Here is a 26,971-nt window from a genome sequence, read left to right as displayed (position 1 = left end):
CCTCTCACTCGTTCCCGGTTCTTGCAACTTTATAGCGCATTGTCTCCTTCAGTCTCGGAGGTGCGCTACAGACTAGAGTCCCACAAGTCTCCCTGCGCCCAGACGCCTGCAATCGCAGCGACGACCATCCAACAGCGGGCTCGCCCCTCCGCCTCCTCCTCGTCTTCCCTGCGCTCCTGCATGCTCCTGCCTCCAGCGGGCGCAACGCGCTTCGCCCGCGCCGCCTCGGACGCCTCGGCCATGCCCGCCAGCGTCTTGCCGAGCAGACGCAGCGTCGACAGATCGTCGCCGTCGAGCACCTGCTCAAGGCGCGTCAAGATTGAGAGGAGCCAGTGCGACTCGTGCGCGCTGGGTAAGGGCGGCGCAGGCGCAGGCGCGGCAGTCGTTCGAGCGGAAGGAGGCGGAGGCGCAGGCGCAGGCTTCGTCGCACCACCGGCTTTTCGGCGCAGTGCGGGCGGGGCAAAGATGGTCGAGGGGACATAGTTGATCTTGTCTTCGTAAGCGTCGATGCGCTCCATATACCACTCGTTGAAATGGGAAAGAAGGTGGATGAGGGCTGGCGGGGGGATCGCGACGAGGAGGGCAGGAGACGGCAGTTGGGGCAGACGCTCGTACTCGGGTTGTTGCGACGGGGTAGGAGGGGCTGCAGGTACAGGTGCAGGCGCGGGTGGTTCCGGCTCGGCATCGGGCGAGTCGAGGTCGAGAGAAGCGAGGATGGCGGCTTTCGCGGCCTCGAGGTCCGTCATCTCCGTGTCCTCGATTGACGATGTCCCTTTTGCGACAGCCTGGACGGGCTTGGCAGCCGGCGGAGCTGCCACCTTGACTGCCTTGGTCCGTTTCCCGTTGATGAAGACGCGCCAAGCGCTTTCGTCGCGGGCAGGAGGGATGTTGGCGGGGTCGACGGGGGGCAGGGAGTGGATAGGTGCTAGAAGCATTCGCTGCAGCCGTCAAAAGTCAGCCTGGCGAGCAGAATGTCAGACGCAACGTCACACACCTTGCGAGCAGCATCAAAGTTGCGGACAAAGGTCTCGCGCCATGCCTCGCTCGGCCGGCTGGCGGGTGTAGCAGTGTGTGCGCGCTGTACGGCAGCCTCGGCGACCTCGTACGGGTTGTCGACGCGGTGAATGCGAGCATGACTTGCTGCTTCTCGCCTGCGGGACTCGCTCGTCAGCTCGTTTCCGAATAGTCGAGCGCGATGTACACACCTGACGAGGTACAGGTACTGCGAGCCGTCCTCTGGATCGCCCGCAAAGTCGTCGTCGAGCTCTGCGACGGGGAGAACCTGCGAGCCGTTCCCTCCTCGCGGCGCCTGGTCCTGGTCGCGCGACGGCGCAGGCGGGTCGAAGTGGATCGTCATGCCGATGAGCGGATCCGCCATGCTTGCTGCTGCTCTCGGCGCGGAGACGAGCGGGATGCGAGAGGACAGACGAGCGGAAGGCGGCGGTGCAGCCAAGTCGTCGCAAGTACGGGGACAGCGTGCAATGCAGAGGAGTGCGAGCCAAGTACAAGCAGCCTAGATAACGAGGGAAAAAACAGACCGTCCGTCGGTACATGCACGCCCTCCAACTCGACCTCGACCGATCCTTCACTCGCCGTCCGATCCGCTCGGCTGCGACGAGTCGTCGTCGTCGTTGTCGTGTCCGACCACCGCAAACGCGCGATCCTGGCTCTTCTCAACGTCGCTGGCCGCGTTCCCGCTCTGCCTTCCCGCACCGCTCGAGCGAGACTTCGACAGACTCCTCCGCTCCTCGAGCGTCGCGCGCGAGCGGCTGCGGCTCCTCCCGCGCGATGGGACCGTGCAGTACCGCTCGGTGGGGTCGTCATGGATATCGATCGAGACGGAGGACGCGTTCGAAGCCAGGTCGGCGTGGTCGTGATTCGGGCTCGTCGGAGAGCGCAGAGGGCCGGGCAACGGTACGCCGAACGAGGGGCCGGGCGTGCGCGACTGAGTGCCCGCTGGGAGTGGCGGAATGTTTGCGTGATGCGGGTCGGTGGCGGCGATCGAGGGCGAAGAAGCGTTGGTCGTGTTCTCCGAGACGTCGTCGATGTCGTATTCCTCCTCCGTGTCCTCGCCTTCGTCCTCCTCCTCGTCTTCCTCTTCGTCCTCCTCCTCTTCCTCAACGACAGGATGCGGTGACGCCCGCCCCTGCACCGGGTCGACCGCGAACGTCGCCTGCTTCTTTCCCTCCTGCGGCGCCTTCGGCTCTGGTGCCCGCCGCTGCTCGCCCGATTGCCGCGGCTTGGAACGACCTTCCTCCTGCAATCGACGCGATCATCAGCGACCGCAGGCGAAGCGTGCTTACAGAGAAGAACGCACGAAAATGACAAAGCTCTTCTGCCGCTGGCGCTCGTTCCACTTGAGCGTGCGCGCGATCGAGTGGAACCAGTCGGTCGACTGCTTGTCGGCGCAGACGGTCGGGAACGGGTACGGCGACGCCGTCACCTTGATGTGGTCGCCCTCTACCAGCAGGATAGGCGAGGTCAGCAGGAGTGACGTGTGGCGAGGAGGATCGAGAAGAACGCACGGCGCAGCTCGACGCGCCCGCGCCCGTCAAAGCTCGCCCAGGCGGTGCTGCGCGAGTTGTACGGGACGCAGATACGCAGCTCCATGCTGTCGGGGAGGAGCATCGGGCGGAACGAGAGCGTGTGCGGGCAGATGGGGGTGATGAGGATCGCCGGGATCTCGGGGTGCACGAGCGACCCGCCGGCCGAGAGCGAGTAGGCGGTCGAGCCCGTCGGCGTCGAGACGGTCAGGCCGTCGGCCTGCACCGTCGTCATGTGGTGCTCGTCGCCGAAGAGCTCGAGCTGCGAGACGTATGGGCTTGGGCCGCGGTCGACGACGAGGTCGTTGAGCACCTCGAAGCTCTCGACGGCGCGCGTCGAAAAACACTTGATCTCCTTGTCGCGCCCGCCGGGCGTGCTGACCGGTGTCCCGCTCTCGATCGCGTCCCACCCTTCGCGCGTCAGGCTCTTCATGAAGATGCCGCCCGTCTTGCCGCTGCGCACCGCGCGCCGCTTGCACGTCTCGTCGTCGCCGTACGCGCGGTATACGGTGCACGTGAAGCGCATGCGCAAGTTGACCCGCACCCCGTTCTCGATCGCGGCGTCGAGCGTCTCGCGGAATTTGGCAATGTCGAAGTTGGTGAGGAACCCGAGGGAGCCGAGCGCAAAGGGGATGACGGGCGGGACGATCTGCTGGAAGAGCCACGAGGTGTAGAGGATCGTGCCATCTCCGCCGAGCTGTCAAGCACGTGAGTCGGTCAGCACAGCATGCGGATGAAGCTACCGCAATCTGCGCACCGTGATGACAAAGTCGAACAGGTGCGGGCTCTTGCGGCACATCTCGTTGTTCCAGTACCGCAGCTGGCCCTCCTCGCCCTCGTGCGCGCTGCGACGCATGGGATGCCCCTCGCCGCTCGTCGACGAGATCGAGTTGTTGCGTTTGAGGAGCGCCTCGCTCAAGTTGGTCATCGTGAGGGGCGTGATGGTCCCGCCGCCGCGCCCACCGACTCCCGGCGTGTGCGTTCCGTCTCGCCGTGAAGGACCCGAGTCGGTCGCGAGCGAGGCGGAGGACGAAGTGCGCGAGTAGCGACGATGTGGTAGCGGGCGGAAGAGCTCAGGGTGCTCCCGCTCGAGACCATCGGCATCGAAGCGCTTCGACTTGCGAAGCTGCGAGTCGACGTAGCTGCGGAAACCCGGTCAGCCCGTCATCTGGACTGGAGAAGAGTATTAGAACGCACACGATGAGCCCGCGGTCTCTCCCGTTCCTCGGCGTCTGCATGAGCCAGAGTGCCAACTCGCGGGTGACGCGAGTAAGCTGGTTGTCGCGCGCCTTCGTGACAATCATGACCGACTGGATGTGCGAGACGACTCTTGCACGGCCTGCAACAACGAAGAGTAAGTACCAGCGCTTGGCTGCGGAGCGAGAAAGGCGAAGCGCACCCAGCTGCCTGCTCATCTCCCTGACGCTGACAGCCGTCTCGGCAAGCTGCCTCGTCCACGTGTTCTTCTCGTCGTCGCTGCCCTCCTCATCGTCCGAGCCCGACAAGACGCCCGACTCGGGGATGGACGGCGGGACGAGATTGTCGAGCATCCCGCCGTCGAGATGTCGCTTGACCTGGGCATCGCTCGGCCCCTGATCCGACGGGCGGCTGCGCACCTTTTTACGCCCGCGCTGGCCCTCACTGCCCGTGGCACCGCCGCCAGATGCGCCACCCTTGGCCACATCGTGGAGGGTGTGGTCGAGGTGCGAGTGGACGAAGCAAGGGCTCGGGAGAGACTGGGCGTAGCCCGAAGTCGCGGCTGCTGCGGGCGCAGGAGGCGTCGACAGGGTCGAGTGATTGACGTGGGGCGGCGGAGTCGCCGCGTGCTCTCGCGGCGGGTGGTATTGCGAGTTCCCATGGGAGGGAGGCGGAGGAAAGGGGATGTGTCCGAGAGTGCGGTGCGTCTGAGCGCGGGCGGGGCTGGTCGGCGAGCGTGCGTGCGAGCTCACTTGTGGCACTGTGAGGTTCGTCGAGATGCTCAGAGGCGAGTGAGGTGCGCGGGAGGGGTGCATCCGGAGGTAAGGCGGAGACGCAGTTCCGGGGCTCGCTGGGGACGACGAGCGACTCGAACCTTGCCCAAGCGGCGACCGTGCGTGCTGGTATCCGACACTGCCCATCGTAGCGCTCGCTTCTGGTGCGTCGATCACGAGAACGGGACGAGAATCGGGGCAGGTGGAGCGGTCACGTCCGGGCCCGCGCTCCGGCGCTCGAGCGAGCGGGGACGGGCGAGGAGTCACAAGAGTGTCTGCAGTAGGTGTCTGGCCCTCGTCGAGATGCGGCCGGGCCGCCTCGCTGCCGTGTCCGCCGTGTTCGGCTGCTGAGTCGTCAAGCGAGACGAGTGGAGGGAGCTGGATCGCCAGAGCCGCCCGACAGTGGCTTGAGCGAGTGGGCTCCTTCTGCGAGTCGGCCTGGATGCTCGTCAGGCTCTATCCGGCTCGGTAGGCAGAGAGCGCGAGTGTGGGAAGAGCGGCCGACGCGGCCACTACCACTTCGTTGCTCGGAGAACAGACACGGGTGGGGCTTCTCTCCGAAAGCGCTCGGGGCCGTGTGAGCTCGGCAGACAGAGTCAGACAGAACGTACCTGCACTGGTCCCGAACAAGTGCAGATCGGAGCGAGTTGCGCTGCGACCGTCTCGTCAGTTTCGGTCTCCGCCATCGCTCTCCTGCTCGCTACCCACACACTTGCTCAGTACCGACGGCCATACCTCGAGCAGCAGACTCTTCAGTGCGACCGGTAGCGGTAGAATGAGAAAGAGCGCTGAAGCGAGCTCTCCTGGTCTCGTGTCGACGAAAGCTCCCTGTTCCGCGTGTCCAGCACCGGCTCGGAAGAACGGTCTGAGCGCTCCTCTGTAGCGAAGATGACGAGAGGGCCTGTTCATTATCGCACAGGGCGCATGCGAGCAATAGTACAACGGGGACACAGCGAGACACAGACACACACACACTCACACACGCAAGAATCCGAGCGTCGCCACACCCGCTAGCTCGCCCTCGACCCCTTCCTCCCCATGGCACGGCTCAGCAGCCCGCTGGCCTTGCCGCTACTCCCCTTGCTGCTGCTCCCCGCGTCGCTCTCGTCCTCCCTCGGCGACGCGGCCCCCGCTCCGCCCACACCGGCGCTCCCGCCCGTGCGGCGCCCGAACCCGCCGAGCGTGATGCCCGCCGAGCTCGCGCGCCTGCCTGCGACGGCGCCGAGGTGCGGTGCGCCCGCGGCCGCCGAGACCTCGGCCGAGATGCTCATGTTGCTCGCCGAGCTCGCGAGGCTGCGGCCCGATAGGACGCTCATGACGCTGTGCGTCGACGTCTGACTCGCCTGGGCGCGCATCAGCGGCGCAGAGAAGGCCGAGGCGCCGAACGACGACTCGTACGGCGTGCCATCCTCGTGCGACGTCGGCGAGAGCGAGAAATCCTCGTCGTACGTGCTTGGCGACTCCGCCGGATCCGCCATCGACGCTGTGACGGAGTCCGTCATATACGTCGTCGTGGTCGTCGTCTCCTGCGTGATGCGGATCCGGCTGGTCGTGGCAGGCGCGGCGCCCGTCGCGATCGGCGGGGGAACTTGGCCCGAACGGCCGGTCGATCCTGCCGAGCCCTTCGACGTAGACGTTGGTGGGCCGCGTACGATGGTGCGCGACTTGGCTGGCGGAAACGAGTACTCCTCGACGGGAGACGACTTGGCGGACGAGCGCGAAGAGAGGTACGTTGGGTACGCCGCCGTGGCTGCACCTGCCGCCTCGTCTGCCTCTTCTTCGTCGAGCGAGTTGCGTTCGGGCGCGTAGACCGGATAGCTCGACAGGCTCGCAAGGGTCTTGCTTGTCGGCAGCGGCGAGATGGCTTGCTCGCGCTCGCGCTCGAACTCGGATGCTTCGGACGTCTGGATCGACGCGAGCTTTGAAAGATCCTCATTCGAGAAGGAGCGGGGCGGGTATGAGCCCTGGCGCGCCAGCCCTGCACCGATACCGGAGCCATTAATCGTGAAGCTGCGGTGGGTGCGGCGCGAGGCGGAGCTGCCTCCCTCGACGCTGTCCTGGCGGAAGTGCGGCACAGGTGAGAAGTCGTCAACGATCTCGGTCTGCGGCGGCTGCATCGGGTGGCGCGGCATCGTCGCAGTCGTCGGCGTCGGGTTGCGGATGTGCAGCTCGTCCGTCCCGCTAGACGCGGTGCGGATGGGCGCAGGCATACCGAAGGATTTGCGGAGCCCGGCCGTTGGAGGGGCACCGGACGAAGTCGCCGCCCTGCCGACTAGCGAGCGCTTCGTCCGTGTCTTCGGGTCCGGCATGCGATTGCGCACGTCTTCGTAGTGCGGCAGCGAGACAAGCCCTCCGCCCCGCCGCCTGGATTCGACGTGTGCATCGATGCACGCGTCGGCGAGATCGACGAAGCGACGAGTGCGGCCGCCACGGGACGATGCGATGGACGGCGAGTCACGTCCGTCGTGCGTGCTCGCCGAGGCCGTCTCGACGATGGGACCCTTCTCGACCGAGAGACGCGCGACGCGAGTTGCAAGGAGACCGAGCTCGCGCGGCAAGTCGATGAGGTGCGGGAGGATCGGGACGCCCTCCTTGGCGAGACCAGGCAGCGAGCTGCGCAGTCGGTACGGCATGACATAGGCTGACGCATTCGGCGAAGTCCACTCTTGTCGGTAGGCGGTCGACGGTGCGGGCGTTGCAACATGCTCGATGAAGTCGACGAGTGCGGCCGTGTTTTCCTGGACGAAGGGGTTCATCGGGAGCATCCATGGCTCCTTCTGGCCGAACGAGGAAAAGTTGGCGAGACCTTGCAGCGTCTTAGCGACGAGCGTAAGCGTGCGCTGCGACTTCGGGTCGGGCGGGCCAGAGACGATGAAGAAGAGCTTCGGGTTGAGGACGGCGGGAACGAAGAAGCGGAGGAAGATAAAGGCGCTGACGCAGGTCCACCGCGTATTCTTCTGGTCCTCGCCTTGGCCGTACTTGTCGACGACGACGCGCTGAATGTGGCCGAAGATCTGGCGCAGGTCGCTGCAAGGAAGCGGAGGGTCAGTCGCCGTGCCTGCCATCATCGCTAGTGGGACGCACTAGGGGCACTTCTCGCGCGCGTCGTAGATCGAGTTCCACAGCGTGAGCGTCCACTCGTGCAGCGCATGGACGTTGGCCTGGAGCTCCTTGTCCTTGGTTCCGGGCTTGAGCTTCATCGGGTCTATCTCGATCTCGACCTTCTCGGCGCAGATGCGGCGAATGGGCTCGCCGATGGACGCGTCGAGGTACTCGGCGCCGATCAATCGCAGGTAGAGCTCCACCGACTTGGTCAAGATCGTGTTGCCTCGGAAGAGAATGGCGGCTGAGCGCTGACTGCGGGCATTGTTGTCGACTTCGATGTCGGCCAGGCGAAGGATCCGCGGAAGGAGGATGGACTCGGCTTGGTAGATGCGCATCAGCAGCTTGGTGACCTCCTCGAGGTCGGACGGAAACTCGTGCGCAACGTCCGTGGCGAGGTCGGCATCGGCATCGTCCTTGAGCAGCTGCAGTTCGTGGCGACAGGTCAGCAAGCGAGTCGCTGAGAGACAGACAAATGAGCACGCACGTCGAGCATTGCCTGGTAGTCTCGGCTCGGTAGGACGACCTCTTCGTTAATACGCATGCTCAGGCTGAGCTCGCCAACGACGTCCGACGACTTGGCAGCGAGGGCGGGCTTGACGGCCCACCAGTCCTCGACGAGCTGCTGCCGCGGCAAGTCGGGGATGCGAACGGTCGCCGAACCGATCAGGTGAGGCCTGGCGGAATGCTTCGAGGCCTGGAGGACTCGGATCGTGACAGGCGCGACGAACGGCGGTAGGTCCGTGAAGACGAATGTCTCGTTCCAGAAGGGCGACGAGCCCTTCCGGACAGACGTCTGCGCAACGACCTCGCCGCCCATCTCGATCTCGCAGAACGCCTCACTGCTCCCGCCGCCGTCGTCGCGCGTGTCGTTGGTCGCGCGCGACTGCAGCCGCGAGATGCCTAGCGAGGCGGAGGACTTGGCGGGTGAGGCTTCGGACCCGCCTGCGAGCGAGTACGAGTCGGTGCTGCCCAGACCGTCGCCCGCCTGGTCCTGCGCTGGCCGTTCCCACGACATCTTCGGTCCAGGACGGAAGACCTCGGTTGCAAGCTCGCCGAGCGCGCGGCCCTCGTTGATTGAGAGCTGCAAGCTGCGATAGATGCGGCAACTCGAGTCTTGCTCATCTGGTCGCAAGCCGTCCTCGCTCTCGGTCCCGCTGTCCGACGGAAGCGAGCCGTACGGCGCGGCGGTGCGTGCGAGTCGAGGCGTTGCTACACCAGAAGTGAGGTAGAACTCTGGCGGGGCGAAGCAGTGCGCCATGACGAGCCAAACTTGAGTGGCGACGACGGACGGGAAGCACAGGTAGACCGTCTCATCGGGCTTGGCGGGAAGGGGAGGCTGAGAGGGGTTGAAGGCTTGACGATGAGGTGTGGAGGGAGAGGTGGAATGTCGCGAGATCGAGATGCAATTGGGGCGACCGAAGAGGGAGTGGTCGACGATGCGGATGTCGGAGCGGTTGAGGGAGGGAAGGTGAACGGCGTGGACGACCGCCTTGTCGCTCTGCATCACGCAGACACAAGATTGCTGAGTGCAGAACAACTCGACGAACAAAGAAAGACCTTACATCGCCGAAGATGCGGAACTGCCCATCGTCCCGCAGCACACCAGTTGCTCTTCGCCAGCGCCCATCACGCGAAGCCGCGGCAGGGCCAAAGCCCTTGTCCCGATCCTTGCCCTTGTCCTTCGAGCTCGACTTGCTCCGCTTCTCGTCTTCAACGCCGAAGAGGAGAGCTTCTGCGGGCGAGAGCAGGTGGTGCGCCGACTCGCGCTTGCCGCTTTTTCGCTTGAGCGCGGCGGGGACCTGGGAACGAGCTGAGTGGGCCGAATGCTGTGCGGGTGAGACCAAGGAAGGACGCACATCTCGAATGAGCGGCGCTTTGCTGAACTTGCCGCCGCCCGACCCACTCCCGCCGCTCGGCTTCTCGCGCACCCACACCCAGCACGTCTGACTCCACTCCCTGCTTTCGCGTTGCCGCGGCCGCTCGCTCGCTCGCGCGCCATACTCAGTCCGCGCGGCGCCGAGCCCGCTCGCGACGCTCCCGCTCGCGCTCAAGACCGAAGCGTTCGAGGCGCCAGGGACGACATCCCCGTTTCGCATGCGCGATGTAGCCCAGGACGTTGAGCCCGAGCCCGTACTAAAGGAGCAGACCGATTGAGTGTCGTTGTTGATCGCGGGAGACGCAGGGACGGGCGCGCCGGGAAAGAGCGGAATCCCCGACATGCTGCCGCTGAACGACTTGCGCCGCGGCAAGTGCGCCGCCTCAGACGAGGAGTCGCCCAGCGGAGGCATCGTCGAGCTGGTTTCTGGCACCTCGTCTTCCCCCGTCGCGGGTCGAGGTGGCTCGGGGGTGACAGCGCGGTGGCCCGCGACGACGGCCGAAGCAGCGGCAGCGTTCTTGCGCATTTCCTCCATGCTCGCACGCTCGCGAATCCGCAGCGCCTCCTTCTCGATGTCCTCGCGTAGCCGGAGCGCGCGCAGACTCGATGTGCGCGGCGCGCTCGCTCCGCTCAGCACGCTGCTGTGCCCGCTGCGGATCGAATCCGAGTCGCCGACGTCGGCACCCGGCGTCGAACCCGACGGTCCGGCCCATCGTGCCTCCTCGGCGAGCGCGCCGACCTCGCGGAAGAAGGTGAGGTCCTCGAGGGGCGCGCGGTCGTTGAGGGGAGACCGCGGAAGCAGACGGAGCGGGCTGCCGGTGCGTTCGACGGTCGGGGTCGGCGACGGTGCAGTCCGCGGTCGCACGCGAGGCGAAGAGGGACGGGAGACGGAGCCGGCGAGGGTCGAGCGGTGCAAAGACGAGTCGTCTCCGGCGCGAGCGAGGCGCGACTGATAGCTGTACTCGCTGTCGGTGTCATCTCGGGGGGCGTTGCGACCCGAGTTGGGGGTTGTGCTCCGACTCGAGCTGAAGGCGCGGCGGGGCTGGGTGCTCCACTCTCCCTGCGACACGGACGGCGTAGTGTCGTTGTTGTCGAGGCTGGAGCGCGGGTCGATGCCGGAGAGCGGGAACATGCCCCGCCCGGCGCGCGAGTCGTACGAGGACCCTGGCGTGGCATGGGACGAGTGGAGCGACTGGAGCGAGCGGCTCGACGACTTGTTCGAGAGCCGCGACGACGACGATCCAGGTCTCGAGGGAAATGCACTCGTGGGCGGATTGGGCGAGGGGACGCGGTCGCGGTACTCCATGCGGTCGAGCATGGCCTCGAGGTTGTCTGCGGGTCACAGAACGCGCTCTCGCTCGTCAGCGCTCCCTTGTTCCCGCTCAGGACCTCCCCACCTCGCGAGCCGCAACTCGCGAGACAGGGCTTCGAGGCGTCCTTGAGCTCCAAGGGACTATGTTCACGCACCTAACTCGCCCTCGCTGGGCCCTGCACGCCGCTGCGACGGCATGGCGAGCCGTCGACGAGGCGGTGAGGCCGCGGGGTGGATGCAAGCGAGACGAGCACCGGCCGGTCTGAGCTAGCGAGGCGGTGTGACAGCACAGCCCAGTCCAGCCCGGTGCTTCCTGAGCCGCAAGAAGAGCTCGCGCGACAAGAGTCGGGTTGGTCGAGGCCGCCTTCCGTTCTCGCCGACATGCGACGCCGGAGGCGGGTCGGCTGGGGCATTGTCTGGCTGCGTCTTGAGAGCTGTCGTGCTCGCAGGGACTATCATGAGGTGCTCTGTCTCTTCATTGCAGCACCCGCAAGACTCCATTCGTATCCGTCACCTTTCTGCTTCCGCTCCGCTTGACTTCTACCTCGAGACACCAGGAAAGTAAGAGGAGGACAACCTACGATGCACAGGTATTCTTGTAAATTCTGTGCGCACGGCCGCCCCTCAAGCTGGCAGGAGAAAGTCTCATCCGTCTTGCCCGTCGCTCCGAAAGCAAGCAACGCGCGATTCCGTGGTGCTGCCAGATCCTAGCCTTGCGCGCAGCGAGCTTCTGGTGCGATACTGATGCACTCTGTAGTTGCTCGGCTGCACTGAGTGCGCAGCGCCTCCTAGCGTGACCGCAAGTAATGCAGAGCGCAAACGAATTGAATGCGCAAGAACCGTTGACAAGCGCCGTCCGATTCGCGATGAGCGGGCAAAGTTGGGCCCGCAAGCGAACGCCGCGTCATGAGCAGATCCATCTGAATCCGTCCACAAGAACAGGCGAGAGTCATGTCGCGTAGTAGCCGTCGAAAGTCATCGTCGATGTGAAGGAAAGCTGATCAACGGTGAGCCACAGCTGCTGCTCGACCGCCTCGTCTGCTCGAGCTGCTCCTCATCGTTCAACCCAGCGGGCAGAACAGGGGCAATGGAGTTCAGCGAAGGAGCCGATGCGGTGAACGACGAAGCGGCCAGGGGCACAGAAAGCGAGGGCTCAGACATCCGGGGCAAGAGGACAGCATCGGAGCCTCGAGTAGCGGAGCGTGGCAGCCTAGGCTTTGAGTCTGGTACCCGCCAGCCGACGACAGCGAGTGCAGCGGCGTGGGCGGAGAGGAAGAGGACTTCGTCTCGTTGCAGGCGGCCGCCTCCTCTCGCGAAATATGCGGATCAATTGCAAGGTGTAGGGCAATTTGTATTGCGCCTTCACCAGCAAGCACGCGGCTGCTGGTCATCTGAGGCGACCTCGACGACTTCATCAGTCTTTTAGCCTCTTCCACCTCGTCCGCTTCGACAACTCTGTACGATGGCCGCGAAAGAAGTCTCACGCGCGTGTACAAACTACAAGGATGGGCCGTGCAGGCTCAGCTCGTCGTCTAGACGTCTGGGAACTTCGCCTCGACCCCTTGCCTCGCCTGGGCCCTCTCGCTCTTGCTCGTAGCGCAACTCCGGCAAAGCCGCGCTTCGCGTAGTCTCGCACCTCTCTCTAGCGCGAGGGGACACCAATGCAGCGCTCAGTTCTGGCTCTTGCCGGCTCGGACCAGCCCGAACAGTCTCCGTGAGGGTCACCTTCCGGATCCGGGCTTGCTCTGCAGAACATATGCCTGCCGGATTCGACAAACAATCTCGCCCAACGCAGGCCTTCTGCGGGCTCGCGTGGCCTTCCGAGCGGTGCGCACAGGGAAGGACCGCCTGCATCATTCGCACCTTGCCCCACGGTGCTCGATTGTGTCCGGCCCGCTTCCTTGCCCGCCATGCCGCTGCTTCGTGCTCTGCGTCCGTCCGTTGCTTCGCTAGAGACGGCACCGCGCACGGCTGGCCCGTACGACCCGTCGCCGAGCCACGACGCCGCAATGCTCGCAATGCAGCAGCAGCCGTCACAGCCCCTCGAGCCGGGCATCCGGCGACTGCGCAAGAGCAACGACAAGGACAAGTCGAAGAACAGGGTGCGTGACGCTGCAGAGCTCTACACGTGCGCTGAGCTGACCCTGCGCATGAGCAGGTCTCGATGGCGTTCAAGAAGACGTTCTCGCTGTCGTCGTCGAAACCCAAGTCTCCCGAACCGGCGCAGCACAATCCCGTCTCGCCTCACCAGCCGCCAGCATACTCCATTGCGCCGCCAGTCTCGCACACGACTCGCCCGCAATCGGTAGCGGCGCCGGTGATGGTGCCCAGTCCGTTACGCCAGCCATCGAGTGGGGCGGCACGGCCGCAAAAATCGGCCCCGCCTGCGCAATCCAGCTCCATAAGCGGCGCGACCCGGCGTCCGAACGTTGGCATCAACGCGATTGGGTCGTCACCGCCTCTCCCGCCGCTCCCGCGCAACAACTCGATCGAGGAGACCGCAGACCCACGGAGTACAGCTCATCTGGGCAGCCACCTCGCCTCGCAGCTCGACCCGCTCCTGCCGCGCAATTCTTTCGGGCCGAGCTTCGAGGCGAGCGTCGATGGACTGGGCATCGGTATGGTGCCGGGTCAGGCGCACTCTCCGCCACCTCCCGCTCCTACCGGTGCGCGGATCCCAAGCCCGCCGCACACCAGTCACGGCGCGCCCGATTATCGTCGTCGCTCGCACAGTCCGCCCCAGCCTGCGCCGCACATGCCCGTCCCGCCCGCGCCTCAGCAGCAGCAGCAAGGTCCGCCTCCCGCGCTCGCTCGCCAGGTCATCGCGCCCGAAGGCGTGCACATCCGACGCCGGCAGTCGGCCCTCCGCGCCGACGGCGAGCTCACCGAGTCGAGCAAGCGCCTGTCAATGATGAAGCGCGGTCCGCCGGCGTTCCACTCCGACTCCGAAAACGGCTCGACTGACACGCACGATTCAAACGCGGCGAGTCTTTCGACCAGAGCGCCCTCGCCGCCTGCACCAGCGCCTGTACCGGTTGTGGAGGTCCGGCGCCTCTCACAGGACCCCGAAGCAATCGTCACTAGTCGCGACCGCATCGCTCTACTCAGGGGCGGCCGATCTAGCGTCTCGGCGGTCTCTGGCGAGGGCCTCAAGGCGCAGGCGGGCGGTGTCAGCGCGCTCCGGGGCGCGAACCGCCACGACAAAACCAAGAGCTACACGATCGGCGACACGCCCGCCGGGTTCGACGTCTCGCTCGTCGCGCCGCAACGGTCGACTTTCACGCCGCTGAAGCAGCTCCACCTGCCTTCCGTCCATGCGGTACCTTCTCGCTCTTCGCCGCTCAGCCAGAGCGCTCCCCCTTCTGCTGCTAAGCCGCAACCGCCTCCTATCGCTCCCGCGCCTGCCCCTCTTCCCGCGATCAAGCCAGCCGCACGTCGGAGCGACCTGTACTGTTTGCGCCCGACGGTTCACGTCTCGGTGCAGACGCCGCGCGAGTGGCAGCAGTCCGCCACGTCGGCACCGGCGCCGACGCACCAGGCCCGTCGGTTTTCAGCCTGGCAGGCGGCGACCACTCCGCCGCAGCCGTACGGCGCGTTCCCCGTTCCGCCTTCTTCCATCCCTCCTCCGGTACCGCCGCACGATTCTCCGCCCCAGAGGCACAACATCTCGCCTTCGATCTACTCGGTCGCCTCGTTTGATCCACGTTCGGGCATCGCGCGCGGCGGTGGTCACCGCCGCAATCGCTCATACTATGCGGGAGCCGGAGACGTCGACGAGGAGGACGAGCATCTGGATGGTCACGGAAGGGAGCCGCCATTGCCGGAAGAGTCGCTGCGTGCGATCCAGCAGTTCGAGGCGCTGGACGCGCAGGAGGCAGCGCAGAACCAGTCTTCGCCCGTCAACTACGACATTCCGTATCTTTCGCCACTGCCGTACGACGACCAGACGCAGCGGGGCTTCGACCTGCTTGCCACGCCGCTTCCGCCGACGCCGGCGCCGGCGGGGCGGAGCCTGGCTGTCTCGCCCGCGCTGACGACCATCGAAGACCGCACGCCTACGCCGACTCCTGTACAGCATATGGCGCCTACCTTCGCCGCCGCCGAGGAGCCGGCCTCGCTGTACGCGCCGCCGCACGAGTTCTCGCCCCGATCGCGCTCGCTTTCGCCGATCCCGGCTCTGTCGAACGGGCACTCGAGCGACGACGAGGATCTTTCGGCCGCCACAAGCAGCATCCGGCGCTCGAGCACGCCACTTTCGTCCGTGCGTCGTGGCTCAGCGGACGAGGAGCCGCTCACGCCACCAACCAGTGCCGTCTCGAGCACGTTTCCCGGCAGGCAGACCGTCGACGGTGCCGCGATTACCGACGACGAGTCCGAGGAGCCTGCGGTGGTCACCATCCGCAAGGCCTCACTCGTCACGTCGCAGGTGCGCAAGGCGTCGCTGGTCACGCCGCCTTCGTCCCGCCCGCAATCGACCGTCGCAACTCGCGCTCGCGCCGGGTCGAGTGGCTCGATCCACGCACAACTCGCCGCCGCAGAGGATGTCTCCTCTCGCCACTCGAGCGTGGCAAGCGTCGGCTCGGCGGGCGACAAGTCGCCGAAGCTGCAGCACGGCGAAAATGGCGGCTTCCACCTCAGTCTGCCTGGCCATGGCGACATTCCGCCAATTCCCGCCGTCCCGAGCCCCATCCGCCGCGAATACGGCGAGGCGGCATTCCCCTTTCCGGCCTCGGCGCCGCCTAAGCAGCCCGAGATCGTCGCACCGTCGCCTCAGCTCGCGACGCCAGAGAAGTTCGCGACTCCGCGTTGCGATGGCGGCGCTCCGCTCGGCGATTCGACGCTCGCAGCGCCGAAGGAGCTTTTCCGCTCTGCGTCTGCGCCTCCGGAGGAATCGGCTTCGCTGCCGCTGCGGCGGCAGAGCGAGTCGGACACTCCTGTTCTTCGTGCGCGCACGCCGGGCGGGATGAGCCGCGAGGAGCGCGCAGCCAAGGGTCGCAGCTTCTTCCTCGTGCAGGCGCTCATGGGCGAGTCGCAGCCCGAGGGGATGATCCGCGACTGGGCGCGCGGCGACGAGGAGAGCGATGACAGTCTCAGCATGGGTGATGCGGAGAGCAGCGCGGATGAGGACGAGTTCGAGGATGAGGCAGTTCGGGCGGTAGAGGCGCACTGATGAGATGGCACCCCATGTATCCGTTCTACACCTTTATCTCGCTCAATGAGCGCCCTTGTAGCCCTAGTGTTCCTTATGCACTGTTTGTAGCTGGTCTCTCCGCCGATGCGCAAGCCGAGCAAATCGGTCAATGAGAATACACGCTTGTGACTGCAAGAACGGATGTGCATAGGGTGCCGAAAGAGACGGGTGGACGAAAGACGAAAGGTAAGGGTATCCGGCAGAAGAGGCGCCTCAGACAATAGCGTGTGTCTTGCGACGAGGGCACGTCTGCGCGTGCAGTGTCTCGTACAAATCCCTGTGAAGTCGTATATGCTGGTGAGTCTTTGCAGTGTGAAGATACAAGCAACGAGACGCACTCGAGCGCATCGGCGTAGCGCTTGACTTCGCGCGCCTTGTCCTCGAGCACGTCAATGCTCTGCTTCAGGTGCTCGGCAAGGACTCGGCGCTTGCGCGTATCCGCCCGCGAAGTCATCGACTGATACTCGGCCGTCAGCTCGAGGTAGATCCTGCGGGAGGCAATCAGGTTAATCTGAATGGAGCAGGACGGAGGCCAGCTAAGCGACGCACTTCTTCTGCGTCGCAAACTCGTCCTCGAGGCGGTCGAGCACCTGCTCGAGCGTGACGCGGTGCTCCTCGCGCTCGCGCGCCTTCTTCTCCATCGCACGGCGCTCCTTGTCCTCCCTCTTGACTCTCGCGCGCTCGTCGCGTTCCTTCTCCGCCTTGGCCTCCATCTCGTGCACTTGCGCCTTCTTCTCGGCCTTGCGCGCCCTGCGCCTCCGCTCGCGCTCCTCCTCGCCCGGCGCAAGGTCCTCGTCATCCGCATCGGCGCCGTCGCTCCGTCGCGCCTTGGCGTGGTGCTTCTTCAAGCCCTCTTTGCGCCCGTGGCAGTTCGCGCACAGGTTCGCGCTCGGCTCGTCAACGAGTACGACGCGGTCCGTCCCGCGCTGCTGCGTCGACTTGCGCGTCTTGCGCGCGGCGGCGCCGCCCGCGGGGTCTGTCGAGCGGCGCGGCGAGACCGAAGCAAAGATGCGCTGGGCGCGCGCAAAGTCGGGCTCGTCGGCTGCAGGGAGCACGTCGGACGAGGCGAGGGAGGACGGGGTGGTCGCGGAGGTGGCGGAAACGAGCGAGGCAGAATCGGAAGCCGATGACGGAACGTAGGTCTCGTCGTACGAGGTCGTCGAATGCGCGACCGCCTTTTCGTACTGCAGTCGTCACAACTCAGTGCCAGTCCAACGCAGAAAAGGCGGAGAGGACGAACCTTGTGAGCGCGCTGCGCCTTGCGGCCTAGCTCTGCCCTGCCGTACTCCTCGACCGTCTCGTCCTCCGTCTGCGGCGTGCCCGGCAAGTCCATCGCGCCGAGGTTCTCCCTCTCGCGCTGCCTCCTACTCGGCCTCGGCGTCGCCTGGTCTTCCTCCTCGTCCCCCGCCAGGCTCCTCCGCCGCTCCTCCTCCTCAGCCTCCCACCTCCTGCCCGCCTCGCGCTCCTCCTTGTCCCGCAAGAGCTCCTCGACGACCGTGCGCACGCCGTCGACCTCGTAGCCGAGCGCCGCGAGCGCGTGCTTCAGGTCCTGCACCTCGCTCCGCAGAGCATACTGCTGCTGCCGCTGCGCCGCGGCGGCCGCGGGAGCGGGTGCAGCGGTCGCCGCAGGCGCGGCGCGACGGAGAGACGAGAGCGCCGCGTGCTGCGCCGAGAGGGTCGCGTCGAGGTGGGCGTTCTGCGCGCGGAGGGAAGAGACGACGCGCTCGAGTTCTGCAGGAAGGGCGCAAAACCCTGTCAGTTTGTCTCCGCAGCGCAGCAAACGCGAAGTGAAGAAGGCCGGATAGGTCGACTTGCCTGCACGCCGATCCCGCTCCTCCTGCAGCAATCCCTCGACCTCCTCCCTCAGCTCGCTCCGCTCCGCCCGTTCCCTCTCCCTCTCGCGCTGCGCGGCCCTCGAGCCCGCACTGGCGGCACCTTCGCGCAGGCGGTGCTCGAGCTCGGCAACGCGGGCGGACGAGGCGGCGTTCTCGCGCTCGAGGGACGCGAGCTGCGCGGTGAGGGATGCGAGGGCGTTCGAGACGAGGTTGGCTGCAGCGAGAGGATCAACCTATGTCAAGCGATGCTCGCACAGTGAGAACGCAGGGCAGACGAGACGTACCCTCGGCGCTCTTGGCGCTTCCGCTCCCGAGCGGGCTAGCGCGCTTGTTCTGCGCCTGAAGCGGGGCCTTCTTCTGCGCGACTGTCGGACTCCTCAAGAGGTCCGTCAGGCCCGTCTTGTCCGGCAATGCCGTCCGCGTCGTAGTCCTCGCCGTCCTGTCCGTCTCGTGCTCCTCCCTGTCTGCGTCGTCGTCGTCGTCCTCATAGTCGAGCTTGGCGCGGGAGAAGGCGGCCGGGTCGACCGAGCGCGAAAAGCTCGACGACGGACTCGCGAGCGAGCCGTTGAGCGGCGAGTTGAGCGCCGGGTTCAGCGGAGAATAGTGCCTCTGCTGCTGCGGCTGGGCGGCAGGGCGCGCGGCTGAAAAGGGCGAGCGGTGTAGGGCGGAGAAAGGCGCAGGAACGGTGCGCGGAGGTGGGACAGTCGGGTATGCCGAAGAGGCGGCGGGAGCGGAACGAGGCGGTTGCGCTTGCTGCGCCGGGGCGGACGAACGGGGGAAGGTTGCGGCCGAGCTGGGCGGCGGCTGATTCTCGTTTCCGCCTAGCGTCGGGCGAACGGACGTGAAGGGAGACGGGCGGGGCGAGCCAAAGAGTCCCGTCGAGGGTGCGAGCGCGGCAGGCGCACGCGAGGGCGAGGGCGCCGCAACCTTCTTGGCAGGCGAATGGAGGACGGACGACCGCTCGGTGACGTACGTCAGGTGGTCATCGTCAGTGTCGTCGGCGTCTTCGGGAACGTCTTCGATAGTGACGCCACGCGGACGAACGGGACCTGCGCGTGCGCCCGTCAAGCCGATGCGCAGGCTGCCGATGCTGTCTACGCTCGTGCGGCTCGCCGACGACCTAGTCGAGGCCGACTCGTCGTCAAAGCGACCCTGACGCGGGCTGCGCTCGCCGTCGTCGTTATCGGACGCAGACGAGAGCGAGAGGGCAGCGTTGGCGAGGCTGTCGAGCTGGCGCTGGAAGCTCGCCTCGACGCGGCGGCGGGCCATCTCGGTATTGTCGGCCTCGATGGCGTCTCCCAGACCGTCGTCAGGCAAGTCGGACGCCTTGCTGAGGCGAGAGTGGGGGCGGTTTGCTGCTGGGTCGAGAGTGTTTACGCTGGTGGTGCGGAGCCCTGCGGCGCCGCTGTTTGCGAAGCCCGAGAAGGACGTCATCTTTTTGCGAGCGTGCGAGAGGTTTGGGTTGGAGCGCTGGGGCTTGAGCGAGGTGAGCGGGTTGAGGGACGAGTGTTGCGACGAGGGCGCGCGGGTGGGCGTGTCGTCGAAGGGCGAGGGCTGGCGCGGGTAGGCGTGTCTGGCCGAGAGCGGGGTCGAGTGCGTCGAGGCCATTCCCCCGTGCGGCGCAGACAGACGGAGCGGGAGAGCGAGCGACGAGGGGCGGGATTGTTGTGCCCGCAAGCAAGTTGAGCGACGGCAGGCAAGAGGGAGGGCGACGAGAGAATGGTCCGGGCGGGGTGTAGTCTCAAGTGCAAGCGAGTGTGAGTGAGTGTGTGCTGCTCAGCGTGCGTCTCCCTGCGGAGGCGAGCGTGCCAGTACTGACGAGGCGCGCCAAACAAGCGAAACGCAGCCGCCGGCCGCCGGGCGCTTTCGCTGCACGTGCGCGCAAATGGCAGCGAGCGCTTCATCGCCTCGCACCGCTTCGCCGCCCCTTTCCACCCTCGTCACGCTCTCGAGATGGTCAAGTATGTCATCGGTGCGTCTCATTTGCTACTCGCTAGCGTTCAGAGAACCGTCGAGCTCATCCTGCGGCGCACAGAGCACATGGAGGAGGACGAGGCAGACTCGTCCTTCCCGCACTGGATCGCCCTCGAGTACGCCCAGATGCTCAAGTGGGCCGCCCCCAACCAGGTCATCTTCTCGTCGCTGTCGCCCGCATCCGTAAAGTCGCTCTGTCCGTCTCCCGCTCCTCCTTCTCTCCCGACCTTCTCTCCCTCTGACCTCGCTTTCTCACCGCACGCAGCCGAGCAGCTCCTCGCCCGCGGCGCACAGCCCGACAGCTTCCGCGCAGAGACCAAGAGCGTTCTCGAGCTCATGCAGCTCGAGGGTGTCCCGCTCGAGAAGGTCTGCCTCCTCGACCCGCGCGCAAAGGGCGAGATTGCCCCGAGCGACGGCAACGAGTACGAGTGGTTCTTGTGCGTACACATTCTTTCGCCCAACCTGGTCGTGTCCACGCGCTTGCGGGGGTAGTGTCGGATGCCTTCGCCTCAATGGCTTCTTCGTCGCATCACTTCAGCGGAACTGACTCTCCCTCTGCCGGCACAGGTTCGGCGGCATCCTCGGCGACGACCCTCCCCGGGGTGCGCACTGGCGTCGTTCCGAGGCGTGGAACAGTCCTGACTTCCGCTCGCTCGCAGACCGGACCGGCATCCTGCGCGCACACGGTTTCCCCGGACGGCATCTCGGGCCTGTGCAGATGACGACCGACACGGTACGCTCTTCTGCCTGGCTTACTCGTCTCGATTCAGGTGCTGACGCCCCCGCTCGTCGTCCCCTCAGGCCCTGGGTGTCACGTCGCTCTGCGTCCAGGGCGGCAAGACGCTCTCGACGATCCGCTTCGTCGACCACCCGACGATCCAGTTTGACGCGCACGAGGGCGTCGAGATGCCGTTCCGCTACGTCGTCGACGACAAGACGGGCGAGCCGATCCTCCCCGAGGGCATGAGGGAGCATCTCAAGTGCGTCTTCGCCCACCCAGCGGGTCCGCACTGCGTGCTGCTCTTGCCATTGACAAGAGCTCGTGTGTATGTGACGGACTCGGAGATAGATCGCAAGCTGACTGCACGCCTCTGCAGGGCCGACATGGACCGCAGCATGGACGACTTCTGATCGGTCCGCAAGGAGCGTGGCCATCACCGCTGTTCTCAAAGCGTGAGGCCCGCGGAGGAGTCCAAGTGACGGGGACGATGCACCTGTAGCAGCAGCATGTCGCGGTGTCCGCAGACGCGCGAACATCGTCGACCTTTGTATTTCTTTCCTTCCGTCCTCATTCCCAAATCTGCTCTCAAGATGACCGGAAACGAGGAAGACCGAGTCAGAGTGACACAACAGGAGAGAGAAAGGGCTGAAGATGCCTGCGGATGTACGAACGAGGGAGGCATGCGATGAGGAAGAAGCTATGTCCGCCCTGCTGAAACACGAAAGAAACGACGCTGCATTCTTTCCTCCACACTGCCCTCCTAGACCCGCAGCCCGACACACAGCACCTCCTCGCCCTTGTCGTTCTCGCCCTCGACCTGCGTCCATGCGCGCGAGAGCCCCGCCGTGCTCGGCGCCGGCCTCCGACCCGCCTTGGTCCGTCCTGCGGTCGTGCGCGCGGCCGAGCGGGGCGGGACGAGCGCGTGCTTGGCCGTGAGCGAGGTGAAGTCGGGGGAAGGAGATGCCGGCGCGGGTGAGGTGAGGAGGATGTTGGTCCCGTCGGCTGCGACGACGCGAAACGTCGTCTGCTTTGCCTCGGAAAGCGCCGAGCAGTCGGCGTTCGATTCCTTCGAAGGCATCGAGGCGAGCGAGGAGTAGGTCGAGACGAGCGAGTCGCCCGCGCTGCTGCTGCTCGAGCAGCTCGACTCGGACGAACGCCGGCTCGACGTGAAGGACGCCGAGGAGGCGACCGACGGCGACGACGACGGAGACGAGCGAGGGTAGCACGTCGTGCCACTGAGAGCGGATGAAGAGGGCGCGTTACCGACGAGGCGGATGGGCGTGGACGCAGATGGGAAGGTCGCCTTGGCGGTCGATGCTGGCGAGGAGAACGTCGGCGCGTACGAGGCGGGAGGCGACGACGCCGGGGACGTCATGAACGGGTCGACAATGGGCGTTCCGTCGGGGAACAGCGTCGGAAGCCACGGCAGCTCGAGGTCGGGCAGCTCGAACGAGGTCGCGCCCGCTGCCTCCATCGAAAGGCGCCGCCCCTGCGCTGCTCCACCGGCGATACTCTCGAGCGTGTTGGTGAAGGCGGCGAGACGGGCGAGGCGGGGCGACAGGGCGTCGTTTGCCGCAATCGCTGCCGGCGAGGGGATCGACGCGCGACGGCGGTACGAGGCGATGAGCATCGCGCATGTTGCCGCGTAGTCCTCTTCGACAGAAAGTGTAGATCCAGTTGATCCACGACGACCGGCGTTGAGCGGGAGCGGCGGAAGGTCGCGCCCGTCGCACGTTTCGGACCACAAGGTGCCGGCCGGACTGCCAGGAGGCGACGGCTGGCGAGATCTAGGCGTCCGCTGCGGGTCCTCAGCGAGAAGTGACGCCGCCGCACTGCGCGATTCGTGCTCGCTGAACGCCGGTACAGCCTTGCGCGGGATTCGGCGCGTCTTCGGCTTGTCCTTGACCACAGGCGCCGGCAGTTCCGGCGCGGCCTCCTGGGTTGGCGATGCGACGAGCTCCCAAGACTTGAGCGACTCAAGCGAGATCGACTTGGTTACGATGGGCGAGCCGACAAGGGTCGAGCTAGAGGAAGGCGCGCGCGACCTGCGCGAGAAGAGCTTCGACGCGCGCTGCTTGTTGGTCCGGGGCGCGTCCAGCGACATCGAGAGATATGCTGAGACAGCGTCGAGACTCGGCGAGGCCGTAGATACGAGAGTTGCTATGGAAGGCGTCGAGTTGAGCGACGTCGACGACGAAGACCAGCTGGAGCGCGCGCCGCGGCAGCTACGATGATGGGAGCGTCGATGCTCGTTCAGCGGCGACGGAAAGACGAGCTTGGAGCGGTCAAAGGAAGAGAAGCGGCGCCTGCAGTGGGTCGGGGTCGTCCGCTCATGTCGCTCGAGGGGTCGGGTCCCGCAAGTCGCGCGTCTTAGCCGGCTCCGAGCGGCCGCCTTGACGAAGCTCCGAGGCAGCTCCTACAGTGCATGACGGAAAGCGTCAGCTCTAGCTTAGTGCGCGAAGAACCGCGAGAGGGCGATCTGTGTCGGGCTCCGCGACGTCGGAACCCGGTGACAGCAAGGAAAGTGTCTCAAGGGCTTACATCGGTCGGCGAAGTCAGGCGCCAGCCTGGCGTCCATGGCCCTTCGAAAGCGCTGGGAGAAATGAAGGCCGGGGGTGAGACCTCATAGCGCGTTTCGTTCATGCAGGTGTGCAAGGGTCGGGTCGGCGAGCGCACGTCGTCGGTCGGCGCACGAACGGCGGACGGTCTGGAACGGGCCAACATCATCTCGGCGACGGCGCACAACCTTGGCCAGGTGTCACAGAAGGCACAGCGTCCTCGCAGGGAGAAGCTGGCAGATGAGGAGCAAGAGCAGCCTGAGGGTCGAGTCCAGCATGCCTGCACGTTGGTTGGCCTGCCCACTGCAAGCACGATGACCGAATGGCACAATCGCCGCGCTTTGGGGGCACCCCTGAGACGAGGCGACGCACTCCCGGTCCGGCAGGACAAGGTGGTGCCCGAGCGAGGTCAGCTCGGGCACGGCTATGCAGGGGTCTCCTCCTGACAGACAGATCGCCTGTTCTGGAGAATGCGCTGGGGCGCATTACGCTCGTTGCAGAAGGAGAGAACCGCCCCGCAGATCACGACCTCGATCCGGAAAGAGCAGACGCCATCCGCCTCCTGCGAATAACGCGGTGCGACGCCTTGATTGGCGTGCTGAGCCGCGTTCGCCAAGGCGCAGCTGGCACCCTTACGGCGCAGGAACGAGGGTGCAGTCGCTGCAGCTCGGAGGTTCGGGATTGTCGCCCGCTCCATTCGCTGAGCCAGGGCTGATGGCATCCTGCTAGTGAGCGGCTTCGCTGAGGCAGATGTTCTTTTGTGGTCGTCAACACGCCTGCGGTGCTCTCAGAGCCCATCGCGTGGATGAAGCGAAGGTTTGAGGCGACGCGGAAGCAGCGAGCGGACTGCTCTTCCCGGTGTCAGGCCGCCATCTCGTACAATGACAACGTTGATCGCTCGTTTGCTTCCAAATTGACAGCCGCTGCACACGGAGCGCAGGACTGTCAGGTAAGTAGCGAAAAAGCGCCGAAAAAGGCGACCAGCGCAACAGCAATTCTCGCTCGTCGCATGCTGGAGAACGCAACAATGAAAGTGGCAAACGGGCTAGCTACGGTATGCTACAGCATGGCAACAAAGGGTATCGAAGGGAGAAATCGGCTTCGAGAAGCCACTCAAGCCGGCGTCACGCTCTCGGCAAACGCCTCGGCAAAGACGTTGCCCTCGACGATGGTCATGCCCGTTTCGAGCGGCGACCTGCGCAACTCGACCGTGCTCGGCGTCGCCATGCCGTCGTGGTGGTCTGTGGAGCCGCGGTACGAGCTTGCCGCACTGAGGCGACGGCAGGGCACGCTGCCGACCGCGTTGGGGAAGAGGGTCGGCATGGCGGGGAAGGTGAGCTTGGAGAAGCTGTCCGCCGTGTAGGTGCGGCGCGAGTTTGAGAGGAAGGGTGGCGGGAAGGGCGAAGCAAAAGAAGGGACAACGCGGGTTGCGGCGGCAGAGCGTTCGAGCACCTCGGCGACGACCGAAGTCAGGTCTTCGTCGTCCTCGTCGTCCGAAGCGAGACTCTCTTCGCCATCGTCGTCATCGTCTTCGCAGTTGTGGAAGGCGTCCAAGGACGACAGACTCGCGAGCGAGTTCGTCGAACGAATCGAAGTCGGTCGAGACGGAAAGACCAGTGGATACGGCATGTTGACGCCCGAAGGCGACCTTATGGTGCCCTTGAGAGGCAGCGACGGCTCGGCAGTGCAGTCGCTTGCGATGGACACCCGTGGCGAGCGGGGCGCGAGAGAGTATGTGGAGCTGCGCGAGGATAGACTGCGGCATGCGGAGCCGAAGCTAGGTGCAGGCGACATAGGGGCGACAGGGGAGGACGGAGACGCAGGAGCGCTGGGGTACTCCAAAATTGGCGAGAAGGACTCGTCGGAGAAGGCGGCGCGACGCTCGGAAAGAGGGGACGTAACGGCGACGGGGAAGGGAAAATTGGGCGACGGGAAAGTGAGCGGGAAGGTAAGGCGAACGCCTCCCGGCGAGTCGATCGGAGTTGACGCGGCGAACTCGCTGTCTGTGAGCTCGTCGCCGAGGGCCGTGGTCCGGAAGAGCTGAGCGCGAGATGCGGCGGTCGGCCGACGGTTCAGCGGTGTGAGCGAAGACCTGCGGCGCTCAGCGACCGACGTTTTCTCCAGGCCTTCCGTCATGTCCTCAACATCGACAATGCTCTTGCGCCGCTTGCCCGTCGCTGTCTCGAGGGCGACGATGGCCTTGTAGCGATTGGCGGCGAGCGCTCGTTCCTCGCCTGAACCCCTTCGACGCCGCCGCACAGTCTCGACCTTCTTTGGCGGCAGAGGTACGGAGAACGGAGACGGATTGGTGAAAGGCGAGCGGAAGATGGGAATGTCGAGGGTGAGGGGCGCACGAGCCTGACGAGACAGAGGCTCGGCTTCGCGCTTCGTCGATACCGCCTCGGGTTCGACGATGTCCTCTGACGCCTTGGCCGCGCTGCTGGCCAGGTTGAAGGGAAGGCCGAGTCCCAAGCGGCGCGGGTTGAAGAGCTGCACCCGAACAACGGTGTCAGCCGACGCAGACGGGGTGGGCAGTGGAGATCGGACGCACCGCGGTGTAGTTGCGCCTCGAAGACGCGTCCTGCTCCGATTCGACGTTCCGCATAGCGAGAGAGGAGCGGATGAGGCGCAAGTGGTGTAGCGGGCGCACGCAAAAGCGGGGAGGAGGGAGATCAACAAACGAAGCGTCAACGGCGAGCGCCGTACTGGAGCGGTCAGCCATGAGTCCGGACACGAGGGTTCTTTCTGTGCTCTAGAGACAGTGTACCTGAAGATCTCAGATCCGTCGAACAGTGAGCGACCTTGCCACCCAGCCCTCGCGCCGGTTTGGGAAGGTCACGCGAAAGAGAAGCGGTCAGTAGCCGCCTGCCCTTCCCCTGTGTCCTCGCCTACTCAGACCTTCGCTTTCCGCGACCCTGCCTTGTCCGTGCACAATGAAGGCACCGGACGGGAACCAGCGCGGCGGAGTTGGCCGTCACCCACTCTCGTCCCGCCAAGCGCGGAAACAGCAGCCTTGACGCACACGCCGTATTCTGGGGACCGGCCAGATCAAGAATGTGCAGCAAGTAACGCTCGTCCATTCGGGTCACGGAGCGAAGGACGGGCAGTGGAGCTCTGACGAGCCTGCAAATGGAAGGACATGCAGGCTAGCACGCCGTGTTCCGCGATGCTGCTACCCAGCAGCCTCGTCGGGACTTAGAGTGTGAGCTGCAGGTCATGTCGCTGTGCGAGGCGGCGAAGGTGACTGCTTCGCAAGGTATGCGCTGTAGCAGAAGCGAGAGCCCGAGCGAGACTGACAGCACATGCGACCGCGACGCTCACGGCGCAAGGGAGTGAGGAATATCGCAAAGCACTGTGTCAGAGTGTGAACAGACGGTGTACTGGGCTGTGCTTCATCTGCGAACGCAGGAAAAGTTCCCGTAGTCCGGATGAGGGGAGGCGGAGATGGAGAGGAGGGGACCAGCATGACTCACTCGCTCGCCGGGACGCGTGCTTGCGAGGACTGCGACGTGCAGCTGCAGCAGTACAGCAGCTTGATCGACGCACTCTGCTCACCCGCTTGGGCTCCTGCGACGCGACTTGACACCGGTCAACCTCGAGTCCGGCTCGATCGCACCGCCTCGTCCGCACTCCCCGCGCTCGTCGCCCTTCCTGCGGCTCCAGCGCGTTGCGAGAACAGCCAAGGTGAGCTCGACACGCCAGCCCGGCCATTCCGACTGGCTACAACCGCGTCTCCCGCTCGGAGCTTGGGCCATCGGTGTTGGTGCACAGCGGGTCGCGCCTGCGTCGTCACAGCGGTCCAGCGGACGTTGTACGCCGTCGTGGCGTGCACAGAACCTCGTTGATCTTATCCGGGGCGTGAGTCGGCATCCGGACGCGCAGAAGC

General features: G+C 65.6%; 8 protein-coding genes across 8 annotated transcripts; 2 read left to right on the top strand and 6 right to left on the bottom strand.

Moving 5' to 3' along the window:
- Positions 1-65: 65 nt before the first annotated feature.
- JCM10292_003164 (SIP1 domain-containing protein) lies at positions 66-1,378 on the bottom strand (the record flags this gene model as incomplete). Its single annotated transcript, XM_076646888.1, has 3 exons — positions 66-938; positions 995-1,151; positions 1,206-1,378. 3 exons carry the CDS (start codon positions 1,376-1,378, stop codon positions 66-68), a joined length of 1,203 nt encoding a protein of 400 aa, XP_076507649.1.
- Positions 1,379-1,585: 207 nt separating this feature from the next.
- JCM10292_003163 (uncharacterized protein) lies at positions 1,586-4,660 on the bottom strand (the record flags this gene model as incomplete). The annotated part of the gene is made up of 6 exons (XM_076646887.1): positions 1,586-2,257; positions 2,318-2,460; positions 2,526-3,240; positions 3,301-3,685; positions 3,741-3,882; positions 3,943-4,660. The coding sequence occupies 6 exons, from the start codon at positions 4,658-4,660 to the stop codon at positions 1,586-1,588; spliced, it is 2,775 nt and encodes a 924-aa protein (XP_076507648.1).
- Positions 4,661-5,523: 863 nt separating this feature from the next.
- JCM10292_003162 (uncharacterized protein) lies at positions 5,524-11,004 on the bottom strand (the record flags this gene model as incomplete). Its single annotated transcript, XM_076646886.1, has 6 exons — positions 5,524-7,540; positions 7,598-8,040; positions 8,103-9,116; positions 9,181-9,417; positions 9,475-10,826; positions 10,962-11,004. 6 exons carry the CDS (start codon positions 11,002-11,004, stop codon positions 5,524-5,526), a joined length of 5,106 nt encoding a protein of 1,701 aa, XP_076507647.1.
- Positions 11,005-12,716: 1,712 nt separating this feature from the next.
- Positions 12,717-15,976, top strand: JCM10292_003161 (uncharacterized protein; the record flags this gene model as incomplete). Its single annotated transcript, XM_076646885.1, has 2 exons — positions 12,717-12,908; positions 12,965-15,976. 2 exons carry the CDS (start codon positions 12,717-12,719, stop codon positions 15,974-15,976), a joined length of 3,204 nt encoding a protein of 1,067 aa, XP_076507646.1.
- Positions 15,977-16,210: 234 nt separating this feature from the next.
- Positions 16,211-19,440, bottom strand: JCM10292_003160 (uncharacterized protein; the record flags this gene model as incomplete). Its single annotated transcript, XM_076646884.1, has 6 exons — positions 16,211-16,274; positions 16,336-16,485; positions 16,547-17,181; positions 17,238-17,728; positions 17,813-18,046; positions 18,117-19,440. 6 exons carry the CDS (start codon positions 19,438-19,440, stop codon positions 16,211-16,213), a joined length of 2,898 nt encoding a protein of 965 aa, XP_076507645.1.
- A 345-nt stretch (positions 19,441-19,785) lies between these two features.
- On the top strand, positions 19,786-20,937 carry SFM1 (protein-arginine N-methyltransferase SFM1; the record flags this gene model as incomplete). Its single annotated transcript, XM_076646883.1, has 7 exons — positions 19,786-19,804; positions 19,868-20,002; positions 20,072-20,243; positions 20,374-20,408; positions 20,466-20,539; positions 20,608-20,786; positions 20,904-20,937. 7 exons carry the CDS (start codon positions 19,786-19,788, stop codon positions 20,935-20,937), a joined length of 648 nt encoding a protein of 215 aa, XP_076507644.1.
- A 350-nt stretch (positions 20,938-21,287) lies between these two features.
- JCM10292_003158 (uncharacterized protein) lies at positions 21,288-22,631 on the bottom strand (the record flags this gene model as incomplete). The annotated part of the gene is made up of 1 exon (XM_076646882.1): positions 21,288-22,631. One exon carries the CDS (start codon positions 22,629-22,631, stop codon positions 21,288-21,290), a length of 1,344 nt encoding a protein of 447 aa, XP_076507643.1.
- A 1,567-nt stretch (positions 22,632-24,198) lies between these two features.
- JCM10292_003157 (uncharacterized protein) lies at positions 24,199-25,807 on the bottom strand (the record flags this gene model as incomplete). The annotated part of the gene is made up of 2 exons (XM_076646881.1): positions 24,199-25,575; positions 25,637-25,807. The coding sequence occupies 2 exons, from the start codon at positions 25,805-25,807 to the stop codon at positions 24,199-24,201; spliced, it is 1,548 nt and encodes a 515-aa protein (XP_076507642.1).
- Between the last annotated feature and the right edge of the window lie 1,164 nt (positions 25,808-26,971).

This window comes from Rhodotorula paludigena (genome assembly GCF_050403205.1).
Source record: "Rhodotorula paludigena JCM10292 DNA, Rt_paludigena_JCM10292v1_ctg6, whole genome shotgun sequence".
Taxonomy (NCBI): Eukaryota; Fungi; Basidiomycota; class Microbotryomycetes; order Sporidiobolales; family Sporidiobolaceae; genus Rhodotorula; species Rhodotorula paludigena.
The sequence above is the reverse complement of the archived record's forward strand: the minus strand, read 5'-3'. Positions and strand labels throughout refer to the sequence as shown.